The 17,183-nt window shown below is 37.6% G+C and overlaps 1 protein-coding gene across 1 annotated transcript in view; it reads right to left on the bottom strand.

The window, feature by feature from the left end:
* The window catches only part of LOC140238174 (uncharacterized), a 37,977-nt gene extending 22,453 nt beyond the window's left edge, over nucleotides 1-15,524 (bottom strand). Inside the window, exon 1 of the mRNA XM_072318112.1 lies at nucleotides 15,340-15,524. Coding sequence (XP_072174213.1) covers nucleotides 15,340-15,524 — 185 coding nt within the window. The remainder of the gene's footprint in view (nucleotides 1-15,339) is intronic.
* Between the last annotated feature and the right edge of the window lie 1,659 nt (nucleotides 15,525-17,183).

Here is a 17,183-nt window from a genome sequence, read left to right as displayed (position 1 = left end):
CCCCTTTCCATCCTACTCACTGTTTACCTATCCAATCTTACATTTCTAAAGCTCTATACTGACGACAGCGACGTGACATGAAGATTGTTCTTTGTTCAGGTGTCTGAGTTTAGGCGTTACCTTGCCCAAGCAACATAATTATATAATTCCCCAAACAGAACTATGATTGAAAACGTGTTCTTTTCTCTCCTCCGTCATATAGCAACACCGATGCAATCATCAGTGCGCTTGCGGTGTGCGCACGATCGATCACTATATATTGCCAAGTTTGTATGCAAGAAATGCTTAGCCTATCAGATGTAATGGACATTAATTATCGGGTTGTACTTTAAACTTCACATGATAAATTGTAGCAAACAAAACATGTAACAAAATTAAAAGTTTCAGAATCGAACAATGACCTTCGTGATTTTAACATAGAAGTTCTATTAACTTTTTTTTTTGAAATTCGAGAACATGTATTAACAACCGATTACGCAGCCGAAAAAATAAACGGCACCTCAACGTCTGAACGCATATGCTGTAAACCACTCAGTTCTCCGGAATTACTGTGTGATGTAATCCTTTTTAATGGATTTGGATTTTATCCGACTTAAATTTGAGAACGAGAGTTATAACAAGGCAAGCGATTGATTGCCCTTTTGTTTCCTTTCGTCACTCATCTTCGTCAACAGGAGGTAAGCATGCATGAATAATAAAAAAGAAAAAACACTCAAAATATATTAAACCATAATAAAGTGACACATCTACCAGGTCAGCCCCTCTGTTTGAAATTATCAGACGCCTGAGGCGCCCCCGAAAAAAAAAAAGAACAACAACAACAACAAAACAATCCAAAACAAAACAAAACAACTATACCTAGGTCGCGTGATCTGAAGCATTACGAGATATAAATGATTCGCTTGCTCCATCGACGTATGAAACTTTTTCACCCAAAAGGAAGCGGGCACCTTGTAATTGATTAGATTTAAGGACTAACAATTTAATACTGAGAATGATCCTCTCCCTCTCATATTGCCAACTCACGCATCTATGCGAGTCTTGGCACAAAATGATTGTCATCTATGGAATAAAACAGAAATAATAACAACCACCAAAAAGGAAAAAATGAAAACCTTCCCGGCCTTGTCCTTCAAGCCGACTTTCTCCAGCTTCAGTTTGTGACCTGGATTACAACTGCACTTTTTGCCCTTGGTTTGGAAGCACATATACTTTCCTGACATTTTTTCTCCTTTTCGTTGCTTTGTTTATTTGTTTTGTATCGTATTGTCTTGTGTAACCAAATTTGGTAACGTTACGAGTTCGCGCGCGTCCGTCATGCTAATATACAGTACGAATGATTTCTGTCAGGTGCATAATTTTATGTAGCCCCGCTAAATTCGGTGGTGATCTGAATATCATGAAATACCAGATTACACTGATGATTATAGGATTTTAATCGTCAAATATCTAGACTTGTTTGTCGGTGTGTGTCCGTGTTATCGTGTTATACTTTAGTCTTGATGGTGATTTGCCCATAATCTAAACACTGAAGCATGCATCGACGCTTGATTTACCCCTCTTATCTCGAACGGCAATTCTCGCAATGTTCGTGAGTCAGAGTGTGAACCGATGATAAACGTTAATCGGCAAGCACGTGGACACAGGCAGCAGCATTCTTAATTCGGCAACATCTCCGAATGAAATAATCGTTGCCATCTAAAGCTTCCGTAAGGATTGCCTCTTCGTGTTGACAGGAACTGTCCAAAGTGTCTCGACTGATCACCATTTCGATGATTTGTATCTGATCGGGACGCGTGCAGCTTGCGGATGCAATTTAAGTGTCATTGGGAAATGAACATAGCCGACTTGCTGACCGTTCAGTCTTTCAGATATTTCTGCAGAGGAACACATTATTGTTCTTGTACGAGTTTTTGACTGCTCACCATTCTATCTGGTTATCACGCAGCAACAGGTGTAAAGCGTCTACGTATGACAATACCAGAAACCGCAAAGTTGCTTCTTTGGGTAATAAGGACAACAATATTTGAAGACCAGTCAGACACTGAAAATAGAAAACGAAAGCGGTTTCTTCTTGGCTGCTTTTGGCTCTGATGAATAGGCCTTGTGATGATTATGAGCGGAACTGCCTGTTTCCGGGGGGGGGGGGGGGGGGAGGATGAACTCAGAAGAGTCACGTGGATTTGGTTATTGTCAATTGTCTTTGTCACGGAGAAATCATTACAAACAAACAAACAAACAAACAAATGAACACGATAATAAAAAAAAAAATAAAAAAAACCGAAACGCTACATGACAGAACAACTTCTTTTGACAGTAGGCGAAGTGATGACTGTGTCGCATACTTGCTACCTCCTTCGGCGATTAAAGACCAATTGAGTGAAGAGTGGTTATGCATGTTCAAGATGACTAAAGTTGGTGTTTCTTTATGTGATTAAGAGGTCAGGGTGCTTTAATGCTTGAGGCAAACCGGAATTCTGGCGTGAAAAAAAAACACACAACACAAACAACCCCTCCCCCCCCCCCCGAAACACAGCATTCAAATACACACACACACACAGCAAAGTTCACCTCGTGATAATCGTGATCATGATCCTAACATTGCTGTGCATTTTCAATGACGTGTCATATGTTTCTGTGTGATTCCTCACGTTTTCGGTACTGAGTCTCAGTTTCTCCCATTCAGTGACGCAACGACACAGCCGACAGATTAAGTTTTTAAGATTGTTCAATCTACGGGGAGTCATAGTACTTGTGACTCCGTGACTGTTTCAGTTTGTTTGTTTGTTGTTGTTGTTGTTGTTGTTTTCTGCTGCTACATTCAATCATATCTTGAAATGAGCATCAATCAATACAATACTAAAACAAAAATCGTTTCTATCGTATTTGCTTATGTTACGTTGCATTCAGTATCACCTTCATTTGTCGTGGATTGAAATCTATCTCTCGGATGATTTGACGTTCTTTAAGTCATCAACCAAGAGTTTCTGAAAGGATCGAGTTTACGTATTATCATTGCAGACATGACAATGCCATTCCCTTTTCTACCAGTTTTCAGTATGGCTTGGTAGCTTCCAAAAATACTTCCGAGTGTGACTATACCTGGGTATATTGCAATGACTGTAAATGGATTTGTGATAGTGGCGTGCCACTGGCTCGCAGTGGCATAATGATGACCTGAGAGAACGTGGCGTCGAGTCGGATCAGCCCCCTGTCGGGTTGGAAAGGGTGTGAGAGGCCGAGCAAAAAGACCATCCTCAGATAAGGCGGAGGGAGTTACATCACGATTCATGATTTTGTATCTTTTCCCCCTCTGCTGCGCTCCTTTTAATCTATAAACGCAGATATCTTGAGCATAAATTCTGGCAGGCAAGAGGTAACAAAACACAGACGGAGAAGGCCTGGTGGAATTTCTCGTAACTGAATGTTTGAAAAGTCAAATCAGATTGATATTGACACATGTACTACATTTTAGACCGAAAGTCCTGCTCACAGGGCAGCATGACCAAGTATACGATATATAAGAGACAAGGGGTATAAATTTTAGTTAGAGTTTAATCAATGAGGGGTAAAAGAGATTTCTCTTTCGAAATTGCAGTCACTAAATTGACACAAAGTAAATAAATTATAAAAATGGAGGGCTGGAAAGACAGTAAAGGTGGGATAGGTACATTTGCATGCAGACAAGACAAACTAGAGAAAGGAAGACAACACAAAGGTTTTGCCGTTGTTGTCTTAATAAACATGAAAAGCAAACAAAAAAAATTGACAATGAAAACTAAGAGTTCTCGACGGAGAACGCAGTGTTCATTTTATCTAACGTTAGCAGGCTTTACTCAAGGGCTGTTTCTAAATGAATGTGTCGGGTATACATGTCTGAATTTATTTCGTCTCACACCCCTTAGCTCCCATTATGTAACACTTTCGAACATATTATTGTGTATACGTATACCGTATATGATTCATTCGGGCTAAGTATCTCCTGGCACATAGGTCTCTCGTTCTTTCTGTCCTTTCGCAATGAGTCATATTATCTAGCGTTGACATCATCTAGGACATCTATTCCCGCCAGACTGAAATATGTTTGAATAACCCCAAAGCCCCACTGACAGACGTCCCCTGAAATTAGCGAGCGAGAGACTTCAATGAGGCACAGTTCAAGGTATTATATACATATACCTATTATATATATATATATATATATATATATATATATATATATATATATATATATATATATATAATGTATGTATAATATGTTGATAAGGTAGTCCACGTGTTGGCAAGATAAAAAGATAAGTATCAAAGCTGCAACAATGTTCATGCTGTATTCACCAACAGTTTATTTCTTCACACAACCGTATATATATACTGAGAGAACAATAACAAAATATATATTTTGTTATTGTTCTCTCAGTATCAACACTTGAGAAAGGGCGGCGAGACGCTCGAAAATTTGTGTGAAGAAATAAACCGTTGGTGAATACAGCATGAACATTGTTGCAGTTTTGTTACTTATCTTATATATATATATATATAAATATATATATATATATATATATATATACATAAATACATATATATATATACATTATTTCACTAATTCCACTTACACTCGTTGGTCGTATGCGTCTAGCTCATAATTCAATTCAATTTCTTTTTCTTTTGTTTATTTATGTATTCTAAACGTACTTTTAGTTTTGTTCTGTCCACCAGTTACCATTATAATTACTGGGTATATCATGTATGTATATTGTGCGGTTTTTGTACATTATTGACAAGGTACAAGAGCTTGTGCTATTACTTTTGATGTTATATTGATGGATAGGAGAATATGTGGCAATTCTCTATAAATCTGAATTGAGCTGAGTTTAGTTGAGTTTGGATTTGACTGAAGTATGATATTGGGTAGGACATTACTTTATAACATGATGAAAAAGGTGAAAGTGCACAATAAAGAGAATAATGATGATTATAAAGAAAGTAGCGATATGTTACTTGGGATTGCCAATGGTCCATTGCAGGTAAAAGTTTACTGTGCCTATTTGTTTTGAACGATAAAAATATATCTAACCATAGCTAGGCATAATTGTAACATAGCGTTAATGTATGTGTCTGTGACAATAAATGGCAGATCTCATTTTACTGTACCATGTGACGAACATGACGAAGACTTTCATTGCTATAGACGCTTTTGCTCTTGTTGTATGTTTGCTTGTTGTTGCTCCCTTCCTCCCTCTTTGTTCAACTCACCAGACCCGCCCACACAAAATGTTCCTAGAATAATCCATGCCATTTTTGAAGTCTAGATAGGATATCCCGTTGCTTAACAGGCTCAGGCATGAGAATCCACAAATTTCCCGGATATCCCCCGAGTTGTGTCCGTTTGACAGACCAGTGGCCTCCCATACCCCCACAGAATTTGCAGGAGATACGACATTTTCGCACTTAAAAAAAGGTGAGATTTATTAAAAACTACTAGCAAGTACATCTCTCAGTCCATCAGACCTATCAGTCCAACAACAACAACAAAACGATGTAATTAATGAACAGAAAGGGGAGAAGAAAAAAAACAGAAAAGTGGAGCATACCTGGATGACTAATCTAGTAGGATCATAGATAGCCACAGTCATGATAGCTCCACCTTTTGAGTTTGAGTCGGTAACATGTAGTCATTGTCATGATTATCCGTCACCGTCACCTATGATAGTGGATGCAGTCATGCCATATTGCAGTGTTTTTGTGCTTGTGTTTTCGTTATTACATTCTCTCCTGTCCCGCTTGCCCTACTTTTATTGAGAAAGTCTTTTGCGTGAATTGCAGATTCAGATTCACAGTGTACAGCCATTACTTTTCAGCGTACCCTTATTCTTGTATTCTGAAAACATGGATAATGTGACAGGGTTTGAAACTACGTATGCATGCTTTCATTATTGTTCCATTCAGTACCTCTAATTGTCATCATACAGTTAAACATTGTGTCACTCAAGATTATTTACAATACTCTTATACTGATATGTCATGTTCTGTTGAAGAAAAAACAATAAATAATAAATAAATCTAGTTAAAAAAAAAAATAATGGCGTGAAAGAGATTCTCAATGAGCCGATATCTCTTTTTTTACCACTACATGAAAAAGGACACTTTTTATCACTTGTTTATATTCTACGTTTTTCTTGTTCTATTAAACTGCTCTCTCGATGTTGTTGTTGTTGTAATAGGGGAGAAAATGTTTTGGTGAGATACAGAGAGAAAAAAAGAAGAAGAGAGGGACAGAGAGAAAGGAGAGAGAAAACTAAAACTCCGAGTGAACGAGAGTAGATCGTATTGAGATCAGCTTATTTCTGACTTTGTTGGCAAGACGTGCCATCAAACTTGATTTTGGACTTAGATAAACGCAAATGAAAAGGAAAGGGAAAGTATTTGGTCGATTGTCCTGAGTGCGTGCTTTCCCCTTACTGTTCCCTAAAGAGTGGCTAGCAATAGATCGCAAATCAAAGACAAGAATTACCCCCCTGTCCAGAAACAAATAATTCTTTTTTTTTTTTTCTTCCTTCTTTCTGGTTTACTGCCGTTTTGGTTCCTGGTGTAACCACATCAATCCGTCGACCTTAATGTCATTGACACGATAGGAAACATTAGTGTCAAATGAAGTATGATAAAGAGTTTTGAAGAGTTAGTCATGGTGTCGCTCGTTGAAATTTTTAACAAAGAACAACCAAAATGGTCTCTTTTTTTTTGCGTCGCCCTATTTTCATTTCACTAGATGGATAGCCAAAGGGTACATCATCCCTTTTGAATTCACCGTGACGGAGTGATTACATCGAGAGGTGCGGTGTCAACACACCTTCTTTAAATATGATGCATTTCAAGAATAGTTGTATTATCATCTCTTCCGTTATGAAGAGAGAAATAGACCCAGAGCACGTGTGTGCGCACTCCTGTTTGAACTTCGTTATAAGATAGATCTGTGGCGCTCTTTATAATAATAGGCAGTAAAGTGCAACTCTGGTGGGGTTGGATGTGCTTTCCACTCCCACATCTTCCGTAGATGGGAAGAGAGACTATACATTAAGCACAACGAAATTGCACTGGATAATGCAGCTGGATTGTGGCCTTGGTATACCGTCTTTTTACGTCCAGCGAGCAAAGTTATTATTAAGATGCATGCAGTCCCCATCTCTCATATTCAGATGTAAAAGTTCCGTGACCGATGTCCTTCATCGCGATTTCAAAGTTATCCTTGAATCGTTTTCACTACCAAAGTATAAGTATCCATGAGAACCCCTTTTTTCTGCGACTTTACTTTCCAACAGGAAGATGAACATGGCAAGGCTTGTATGTCCCAAATTCATGGGAAAACCCACTGTTGTCTCTGTCTGTCATTACAAATGACATTTGCAACACTACCGTATGTCCCCCCCCCCCAAAAAAAAAAAAATACAATCGGACTTTCCACAACAATAACTTTAAAAATAGATCATCAATTCAAATGCCATTTCAAGGTATGAAATTATAGCTTATTCACGGTACCTGCATTTTACAGAAAACCCATCCGTTTTACCTTAGAGGTCAAAGAGAAATGAGGATCTTTGTGGAGCATATCAAGAATCCCTTCCCCTCCAAGTTTTGTCCTCTTTGTTCACAGTTCCAGGAGCATCAAAGTGCTGAACGTGGAAGAAGAGAATCCATGACATGTTTTACAACGATCCACGTTCTCTCTGTGACTACTGAACCAAATTGAATGGGGTTGTCTGCAAAATGTAGGTAAGAAGTTATTGTTTCATTCCCTGAAATAGCATTCAGATTGTTAAATGACTTTGAAAGTAATCAATGCGGAAATCCGATTGTACTTTTTTTTTTGGGGGGGGGGGGGGCATACTGTATATACCCTGTATTTCTATTCTACTCGAGCAAATTCTTTTCCCTTGCTCGTATGTCAAAGAAGTGGCATCGCCCTTTTAACATTGTTTAAGGATATTTCTGGCTCCCTCCCAAAAGAGGATTTATCCATCGCCCAAGTGACATACTGTACAAGGTCGTTAATTGTTCTATTCGTCGTTGAAGTACACTAACTTAACGCCCTTATCATTCTAAGCCGACGTCATAATGATTATAATGAGGGGGGGGGGGTGAGAGAGTTGAATTACCGCAAGGTGTGGACGTGGAGCTCAATTAACTCCCCACAGAAAGTATTGCCTAGGAGTACGTGCATGTATTTTCTCTTTTACCTTAATTGATACCACTATCCCATTTGATTCCTGGTAATTAATGTTACACGGATTTGCGTAGGATCATGCATGATGAACCCGTCAGTTTAGGTTCTAAGCTTGGTGCAGCATTGATAAACCGCATGCGACTATTTGGTGGAAAACGCCCAAAGAGGTGCACTCCAACACGAGCGCGGAGGATTAGATGATTAACTGTATGCGGTGTGTGCATATCGTTCAAAAATGCTACAATAACCATTTTAATCCTATATCACAAAGAGTATTCTCTATCTATCTATCTGCCTATCTATCAATCTATCTATCTATTTATCCATCTATCTATCTCTATCTACTATCAATCTATCTTGAAATTTGAATCTTGAATCTTGAATCTTGAATCTATCTGTCTATCTATCTTCAATTCTCTCTTGTTACATTTTTCAATTCATCAATTGGATGTTTTAATGTAGCTGAATCTACTCTCAATAACTGAAATAGTGAAATATTGAAACTGTTTCTGCTTTATTTTGTACATATTCATTACTTCTGTATGCTTAAAGATAACGACAAGTACCTATGGATTAAATCATCAACCATTATGCAAACTTGATGCGTGAAGTAATTATGTTCTCCATCTTTGTCAGGGAATGATATCTCAAAATATCGCTACAGCATTCCTCGAGGAAACGCACTTTATTCCGCATTAATACTCCATGATTTGAGTGATCAGAACAATATTATGACTTCATGAGAACCGATTAATAAGCTCCAGGCGACAATTTAACGGAAAAGGTGACGGATTTGTTAATGCGTGCGCGTGTATGAGTGTGTTTTCGTTTAAAGTAACAAAAACTGTTATCATCGAGGGAGGATATATTAAACAAAGAGACGGTTTTCACGCGCCGTCTGCTAGAAACGTAACTTCTGTCATCAATCGCTTCCTCCCCTATCAAAAATAGAACACACTAATAAGCCTCAACGATGATGCAAGTCCGCCGCGTATCCTCCGCTTATATTAGCTGTGCATCATAAATCGCTCGTTATTGTTGCACCAAAAAAAAAAATGAAAATGGGGGAGATATAAAAAAGAAAATGAAATGAATATAACGGGCCCCCAAAGTTTCGCTGCATATGCATTCAATTATCTTTGTATGTGAGTATGTTTGTGTGTGTTGTCTTGTTTCATTACATCTTTCCTTTCCCTCGACTGCTCTTTTTTTCCCTTTAATTTTCTATTTGCGTGTAAACGCTTAAACTTTCTGTAGTTTCTGATCTTCCTGAAAATGTTTTCGCCCTGTTTTCACCTTGTGTCGTGGCTTGCGTGCGTGATAACTCGAACTCGTATTAAAAGAAGTTAACTACGTGACTATCCCTGTTTCTTGCCGATTAATCGTTTCAACCCTAAGTGGAATTGAAGGAATTTGCCGCATTACAGTACTTATGGTATAATTATTATCTGATAAATTGTCTGATATAAGTGAAGAATTTTGATTCTTAACAAATTACAATGAGAGATTATATAGAGTAGTGCACGATTCTCATCTCACGCACCCCCCCCCCCCCCCCTCCTGCCATAAACCATACGTTGGGCCTCGATATTCTACATAATGTGAATGATGGGCTAAATTGCTCGTCACAAACAACAGAAATAATCTCTCAGGAAATTTTGGAATTTTCTCATCCGATATGACCCTAGTGTTTCGACGAAATGAACTACACACACGTTTCAACTTATGTGCGAGACAACATCTTCCCATAAGATGTTTCCTCACCTACCACTGGCAAATTATGTTCCGTTAGCAACAAGTACATCGGTTTGCTACGGCCATACAGGTTATGTCAGTCATAGTTGGTGGAGGTTGAAGAAAAGGATCACAATAAAAGCGTCGCGCACCACACCGATAACCATGTTATCACTCCAAGGCGGACGAACCCCCTAAACTTATTAACGCGTTGCAAAACATTGCCGGACATGGCTGCTCGCTCAGTATTACAACGTGTGTAGACGAAACCCTTCTTGGTAACAGAAGGTAATTTGGTAAATTGTGGCAATTAGCTGGCATCCACTCTTGTGCATTGGTGTTTGTGGTATCTTGGAGAGAGCAATGGATTTCTTCCTCTTTTGAGGAGAGAGATGGAGAGAGAGAGAGAGAGGGGGGGGGGGGGAGGGGAAGGAGGGAAGTTTTAAGGCCAAGGGGCGTTGCTCTATACTATCACTTGAGGTATGTTAATAAATGTCATAATTAGTCGCGTTTACGTCCCGCGCAAACACACATCGTGCCGCGACGTTTTACAGGGAGCATACGCTCCCCAAAACGTCACTCCTCATATATATATATATATATATATATATATATATATATATATATATATATATATATATATAATTATATATATATATATATATATATATATATATATATATATATATATATATATATATATATTATATATCACAATTTTTTTTTTCAATATAGGTTCAAACCTTTTGACTTCACCAAATCATGCAATAAGAAATGTTTATGCCTTTATATACAAGTAACATAATAAAATGTAATATAGTATAATATAACATAATAACTTAAGTAACCAATAAGCCCTACCCTTACTGTAGTGGTGCATGCTGTCAGGGTCGGACTTGAATCCGAGGCTTCGCGATGCTCCTTTACTGAGCTATATGCAACAATATAGTTTTGACAACTAATCACGCACAAACACGTTATTCATCGTTAACGAGTACCTTGAAGGATTATAATCATGATATGTGCCAGTATGTGAAAATCTGTACTATGTACTCGGACCCAAAACGAGGATTGTTTCTTTTCTTTTTTCTTTTCGAGTTACTTTTTGTCTATCTCTCTCTAGCTTGTGTAGGAGGAAGTGATGTTAGAATATCATCCTACAAATTCAGGAGCAACATTACATTTCACGCTTTATGATTACCACTGGTACTTATAATATATATATATATATATATATATATATATATATATATATATAGATATATGTATATATATATATATATATATATATATATATAACAGAGATTTCGACTACTCTTGGCTGGTGATAGCAGCTTATGTCCTATGAAGTTTAGAATTTTTTTTTTTTATTAATTATCATTATCATTTATCATGTATACGAATAGCGCATTTCACTGACGTTCCCATCCTACGGTGTCTCTTTATAATTATGATTAATAAGGTCACAAAAGAGAACAAAGCAATCAATACATAAAAAAAAAAATTAAGTCCCTCAATCCATGTAAAAATCAAATGTGTGTTTGTGTTTTTTTAATAAAGATAAAGAGCATCAAGTACCTAGTCAATTCTTCAGTGGCCGCTAAGGCAGGTTTGACTGTATAGTTAAATAAGGCCATAAAAGAAAAAAAAAAGCACTAAAAAATATGAAAAATTGATAGGCAGCTTCGAAGTCCTACTTTGTAATCCATTTTAAGATCAGTATTTTGCTTTATTTTTTTTTTTAACAGATAAAGGACATTCAAGTCCTTGGGGAAAAGGACATACAAGCATAAAAACATTCTCTTTAGATTAATGATGTTTTAACTGGAAGAAAGGGCGATGGCTTCATACAACTTTGAGCAGACCTAAGTTTGTAACAGGGCAGCACATGATGTTTAGAATTATCAGGGTCACTATGAAAACCAAAGAAAACAAAGCGATCAAAAAAAAAACTTGAAAAATCAATTTGTAGTCTCCTATGCTTATCTTGCACTGCAAAAAGTCCGGTGTTAAATAGTGAACACCGAGCTGGTGTTAAATTTTCGGTGCTCATTTATGGTGTTAAATTAACACCCCCGGGTGTCATTTCCAAATTTCAAACTGTTTTTTGAAGAGTTTCTTAGTAACTGCACTTCTTGTTGATTTTTAATTTAAACAAGACGATCAAGAATTTTACATTAAAATACTAGATTTTTGAAAAAATGTGAAAATAAATTTACACCAAAGTAACACCAGCTGGTGTGGTCCCTTATTGAAGCTGGACGGGTATTAAACCATTGATATTAACACCAACAAATATCAAATCAACACCATGTGGTGTCATTTTTTAATTAACACCAGTACAGTGTCAAAATAACACCAGGTACAGTGTCAAATTAACACCACGAAGTGTCAGGTGAACACTTTTCAACACCATCACAGTGCATTTTTAACACCTGTGGGTGTGGTCCTTTATTGAAGTTTGATCGGTGTTAGATTTAACACCCGTGGTGTTAAATCTAACACCCATGTTTTTACAGTGTGTAATCAAAGTGAATATCATGTGTGGGTTTTTTTTTTTTTTGATAAATAGTTACATACAAAGAAACAAAATCTTTGGAGAAAAAGAACAAGCAAACATAGAACACTCTATATAGGTTAATGATGTCATACTAGTAAGTATTTTAACTTTTTTAACTAACTAATTTTAACTAAGCGATGACTTGGTACAATTTGAGCCGACCTAAACTTGTAGCAGGGCAGTCATTTAATAGTTGAAGTTATCAAGGTCACAGATGAAAACTAAAGATAACAAAGCAATCAAGAAAGTCAAAAAAAAATGGTAGTCTCCCAATCTTATTTTGTAATCCAAGTAAAAAGCATGCTGGTTTTTGTTTTTGTTTTTTTTTAATACAAAGGTAAAGGACATCAAGTGCCAAGTCAGTCCTTGGAAAAAAAAAAAAGGACAAACGAGCACAGATACACTCTCATTAGTCTAATGATGTTATATCTTAACTGGAAGAAAGGGCGATGACTTAATACCATTTTGAGCAGACCTAAATTTGTTACAGCGTATACGAGTAATGCGGTAGCTTGAAGTTTCTATTACACGGTATATATATGCTACATATTCAACATGAGGAGCCAAGTCAGTCCTTGGAAAAAAAGGACATACAAGCATAGAAAAACTCTCATTAGGGTAATGATGTTATATTTTGAATGAAAGAAAGGGCGATGACTTGATAGTGGATTTGAGCAGACCTAATTTCGTAACGGTGCAGTGTCAGCTGAAAACAATCATGTTCCGCAACCTTGAAGTAAGAGCATGACTTTCACGGTGTTTCGGGTACAGTCGGGTTATGATCCGTGCCTGTGTGTGAAAGTCTGCATGTGCTCAGACTAAAATGAGAAATTTTCCTTTTCGGATGCTGTTGTTCTTTTCTCTCTCTCTTGCCTGTGTATGAGGAAGTGATGTTACAATTATCCGACAAACTTAAGAGTATTAGATTTTGGACTTCATGCTTTGAATACTGATAAAATAATCTGTATAGAAACATAGATTTCAGCTACCTTTGCTACTCTGGCTGACGACAGCAGTTGAAACCTTTGAGGTTTAGAAAGCTTTTTTTTTTTTCCCCAATATCATTATTATTTAGCAGGTAGGCCTATTCAAATGATGTAATTTTTTGAAGTTTCTATTGCACGGTTGTATACAGATTTATAGTTATCAATGTCACAAAAAGGACAAAGCAATTAAAAAAAACCCTGACAAATCAATAGGCATTGTTTCCCAGTCTTATTTAGTAATCCATGAAAACAAAAATGAATATTTTTTATCAAGTGTCAATTAAGTCAGTGCTTGTGGGGAAAAGACAAATAAACATAGATAAACTCTCATTAGGAATAATGATGCTATTGTTTCAACTGAAAGAAAGGACGATGAATTAATACCACCAGTGCCAATCTAAATCTGTTACAGCTTATACGAATAATGCAGTTGCTTGAAGTTTCTATTCCACTGTATAATATATACAACAGGACGAGCCAGCGGACGTAACGTTAGTTCACTCAAAATGAAATGCTTCTTATGCCAAGCTTCGACCTTTTGACGAGTCTTTCCATAGATTGCTTAAGGCGTCGGGAAAGTGTAGAGCTGATTAGTGTAGTTTTTTTTTTTTATGTCCGTCTAGTGATATGATGTCATAAACATATATTTCTCAAGGTCACAAAAGGGAATAGAGCAATCAAAAACAACAACAACAACATTATAGTCTCCCTGTTTTATTTTCTAGTCCATGTAAAATTCAATGCTGTTTGTTTGTTTGTTTGTTTGTTTGTTTTTACAACGATAAAGGACATTAGTCGCCGAGTCAGTCCTTGAAAAAAAAAGGACATACAAGCATAGAAAAACTCTCATTAGGCCAATGATGTTATATTTTAACTGAAAGAAAGGGCGATGACTTTAAGCCATTTGAGCAGACCTAAATTTGGAACAGCGCATGCAGTGACAGTTGGAAACATGTTCTGCAACCTTCAACGAAGAGCATGAATTCCTCCAGGTACAGTCCGGGCCATGAGCCTCGGCGAAATCACGGGACTAGAGAATTACATTCAGGGACACGGGGAATTAGCACATTATTTCCCCATTTGCTATACATACCACAAATGAGATAGATTAACAGAAAATTCATGTCGCTCTTGCCAAAGACATAATTTCTCACCGTAAAGGCCATTGTCATTAACCTCGGATCCCTTCCCCAAGAGTATAAATATCGATTGCATTAATTTTACTGAGATGAGAATAAGGTGGTGTCCTTGATCATTCTAAACTACAACTTTTTTTTTTTTTTTTTTTGGGGGGGGGGGTTCTGTCACCAAGACGATGTGGACGGACGCGATCATTAATGTTGTGATGTGTACCCTTCGCGCAGGGATCGTGTTTACTGTTTCATGTTTGCATTTAAGTTGCAGTGGAGCTTTGATCATGCTTCAACACAAGCTAGGTTGTCATTCTTCGATCATTATCTTTTCAGGCAGGACTTCTATGTTTTAAGTTTGTTCGTTTGTTTGTTTGTATGTTGTTGTTCTTGTTTTGTGTCTATTCAAGCACCGCGAATTCTGGTGATTGACCCTTTCGAACGACTGCAAGATAATGATGTCCATAACAATTACTAAAAGCTGCAATCAGTATAGGTTGTTTACATGATTTACCATGCTTTATTAAGCAGTACTGCGCATTAATTTCATTCTGTCAAGAAGTCATACGAAAGAAAAACAAATGGGGTAAGAATAGATTCCATGTAATTCCACACGGTGTGTAGGAATACATGGGACTGTATGTTATCGTATTATATTACGTGCTGTCTACAGATATGACATGGTACGGAAGGCATGCTGATGAACGTTACCTTGTTATCCTTGAGCAAACATTATCTCCATGAGGTTCCACGTTATTTTGGGACATCGCGCTGCCCATCCCGAACGCAAGTATAAATATAAAACACGACAAGAGTGGAAAGGTCCTAATATGGCCGTAACACAATGTTACTCGTTCCATGTTTGTCGGGATGTTTGTTCCTGGTCCAATCATCATCGCGCTCACAGAGTACTGAAGGATTAATCGTCACTCAATCCACTTTCTTCAGAAGTTGCGCCTGCATTATTATCCGAATAATAGTAAAAGGTCAGCTTTATCCTCAATGATCTTAGGACGCCTGGACGATTGTAGAACGGGCATTTCTCCGTAAGCAATTCCGAGAGGAGCTCAGTCCATGTCCGTTGTCAAACTCATGATATATCAGCTAGCTATAACAGCGCCTCGAGAAGCAGTCCATTTTGGCATCAGGAGTTTTTTGCGAAGAGGGAGATGATCAGATTCTGAATGCAGAGCGCACCGAGTTAGCGAAGTCAATGAAGGAGTCGCGGCAGGTTCTTGCAGACAACAACCATACCACCGAAGTCCTCCTTGATATGCCGAACTTGAGCGGAGAGAGAGACACAAGTCGAGCACAGAGTGTACTGTAGGAGGCCCTCTCTTGACAGTATAGGATCACTCTTTCTGTATTACAATCCACGTATACCATTACTGTATACTACGCAGTTTGAGCACTGCGAAAGAAGCGGTAAACTTGTACGTGTTTTTAAATAGCTAGATTGCTTGCGGGGGCCGCCTCTAGCTTCTTTACACGGCTGCGAAACAGACGAGAACAAGCCATCGAGGCATCTGTCAGTGCGCGGCTTGCTCCCTGGCTGTCTGCTGGATGGGGGCCCCCGTCAGAGCTTAGGAGAGCGGCAGATTAACCTCATATTAGGTCAAAAAGATGAATCGCTCTCGCTCCAAATCGAGATTACAACACATTCCCGGCGATACATATCCCAACCTGATTACGCTAACGTTATCCGTACGTACACGTGACAGCAACGCTACAGATTATAGTTTGTTTGATTTGGGTTGAACGATACTTATTCATTTCATTTCAATTTAATTCAATTCAATACAACTCAATCCAATTCCATTCAATTCAGTTCAATTCAATTCAATTCAGTTATGCTTTCTTTCTAATCAACAAAAAGGAAATACAAATACATAGTATACATTTAATAAATCATAGTGTAAACAAATTGTTAGCAATACAGATCATAAAGTTTAATACAGTAAGACGGAATAGAAATAATGCATACTTTGCAATAGTTACAAAATGTAAATAAAGCGATTGAAGAGAGTGACCCACTGAAGAGCTAAGCAGTAAAACGTGGATCACTTGAAAAAATAACAAAATGCCAATGTCATGTTATATATCCAAGTATCTACATAGAGTGAGAGAATTTTATAAGTGATACATGTGTTGCAGGTATTTAAAAAAACACAACAAATAAAACGGATCATAAAATAGTCATATTCCATGAGTACCTGGTCAGTGCCTCTGCGCAGGATCTATCCGGATGGGAATTAAGGAACGTCTTATCAAACGGTTGAAAAGTTAAGTTAACATTGTAATGATTATGCTTTCCAAACGAAGACTATTTTCATATTACTGTGCCTGGTCTCTCTCGTACGAGTAACAGTATTGTGTAACAATAACAAAATGCGAGACAAACCAAAGGATGAGCCGATACAAAGCAGTCGCAAGAGTTTCGAATAGGATTAAAAGATCTCTCTGCTCCTTCCACATGACAAAGATGATGACAACGATAACAATGGTGATAGTGTTGATGATGAGGATGAGGATGATGAGGAAGATGAGGATGATGA

The sequence above is a fragment of the Diadema setosum genome, chromosome 14 (genome assembly GCF_964275005.1).
Source record: "Diadema setosum chromosome 14, eeDiaSeto1, whole genome shotgun sequence".
NCBI lineage: Eukaryota > Metazoa > Echinodermata > Echinoidea > Diadematoida > Diadematidae > Diadema > Diadema setosum.
Note: the sequence above shows the minus strand (reverse complement) of the source record. Positions and strands in the feature narration are given on the sequence as shown.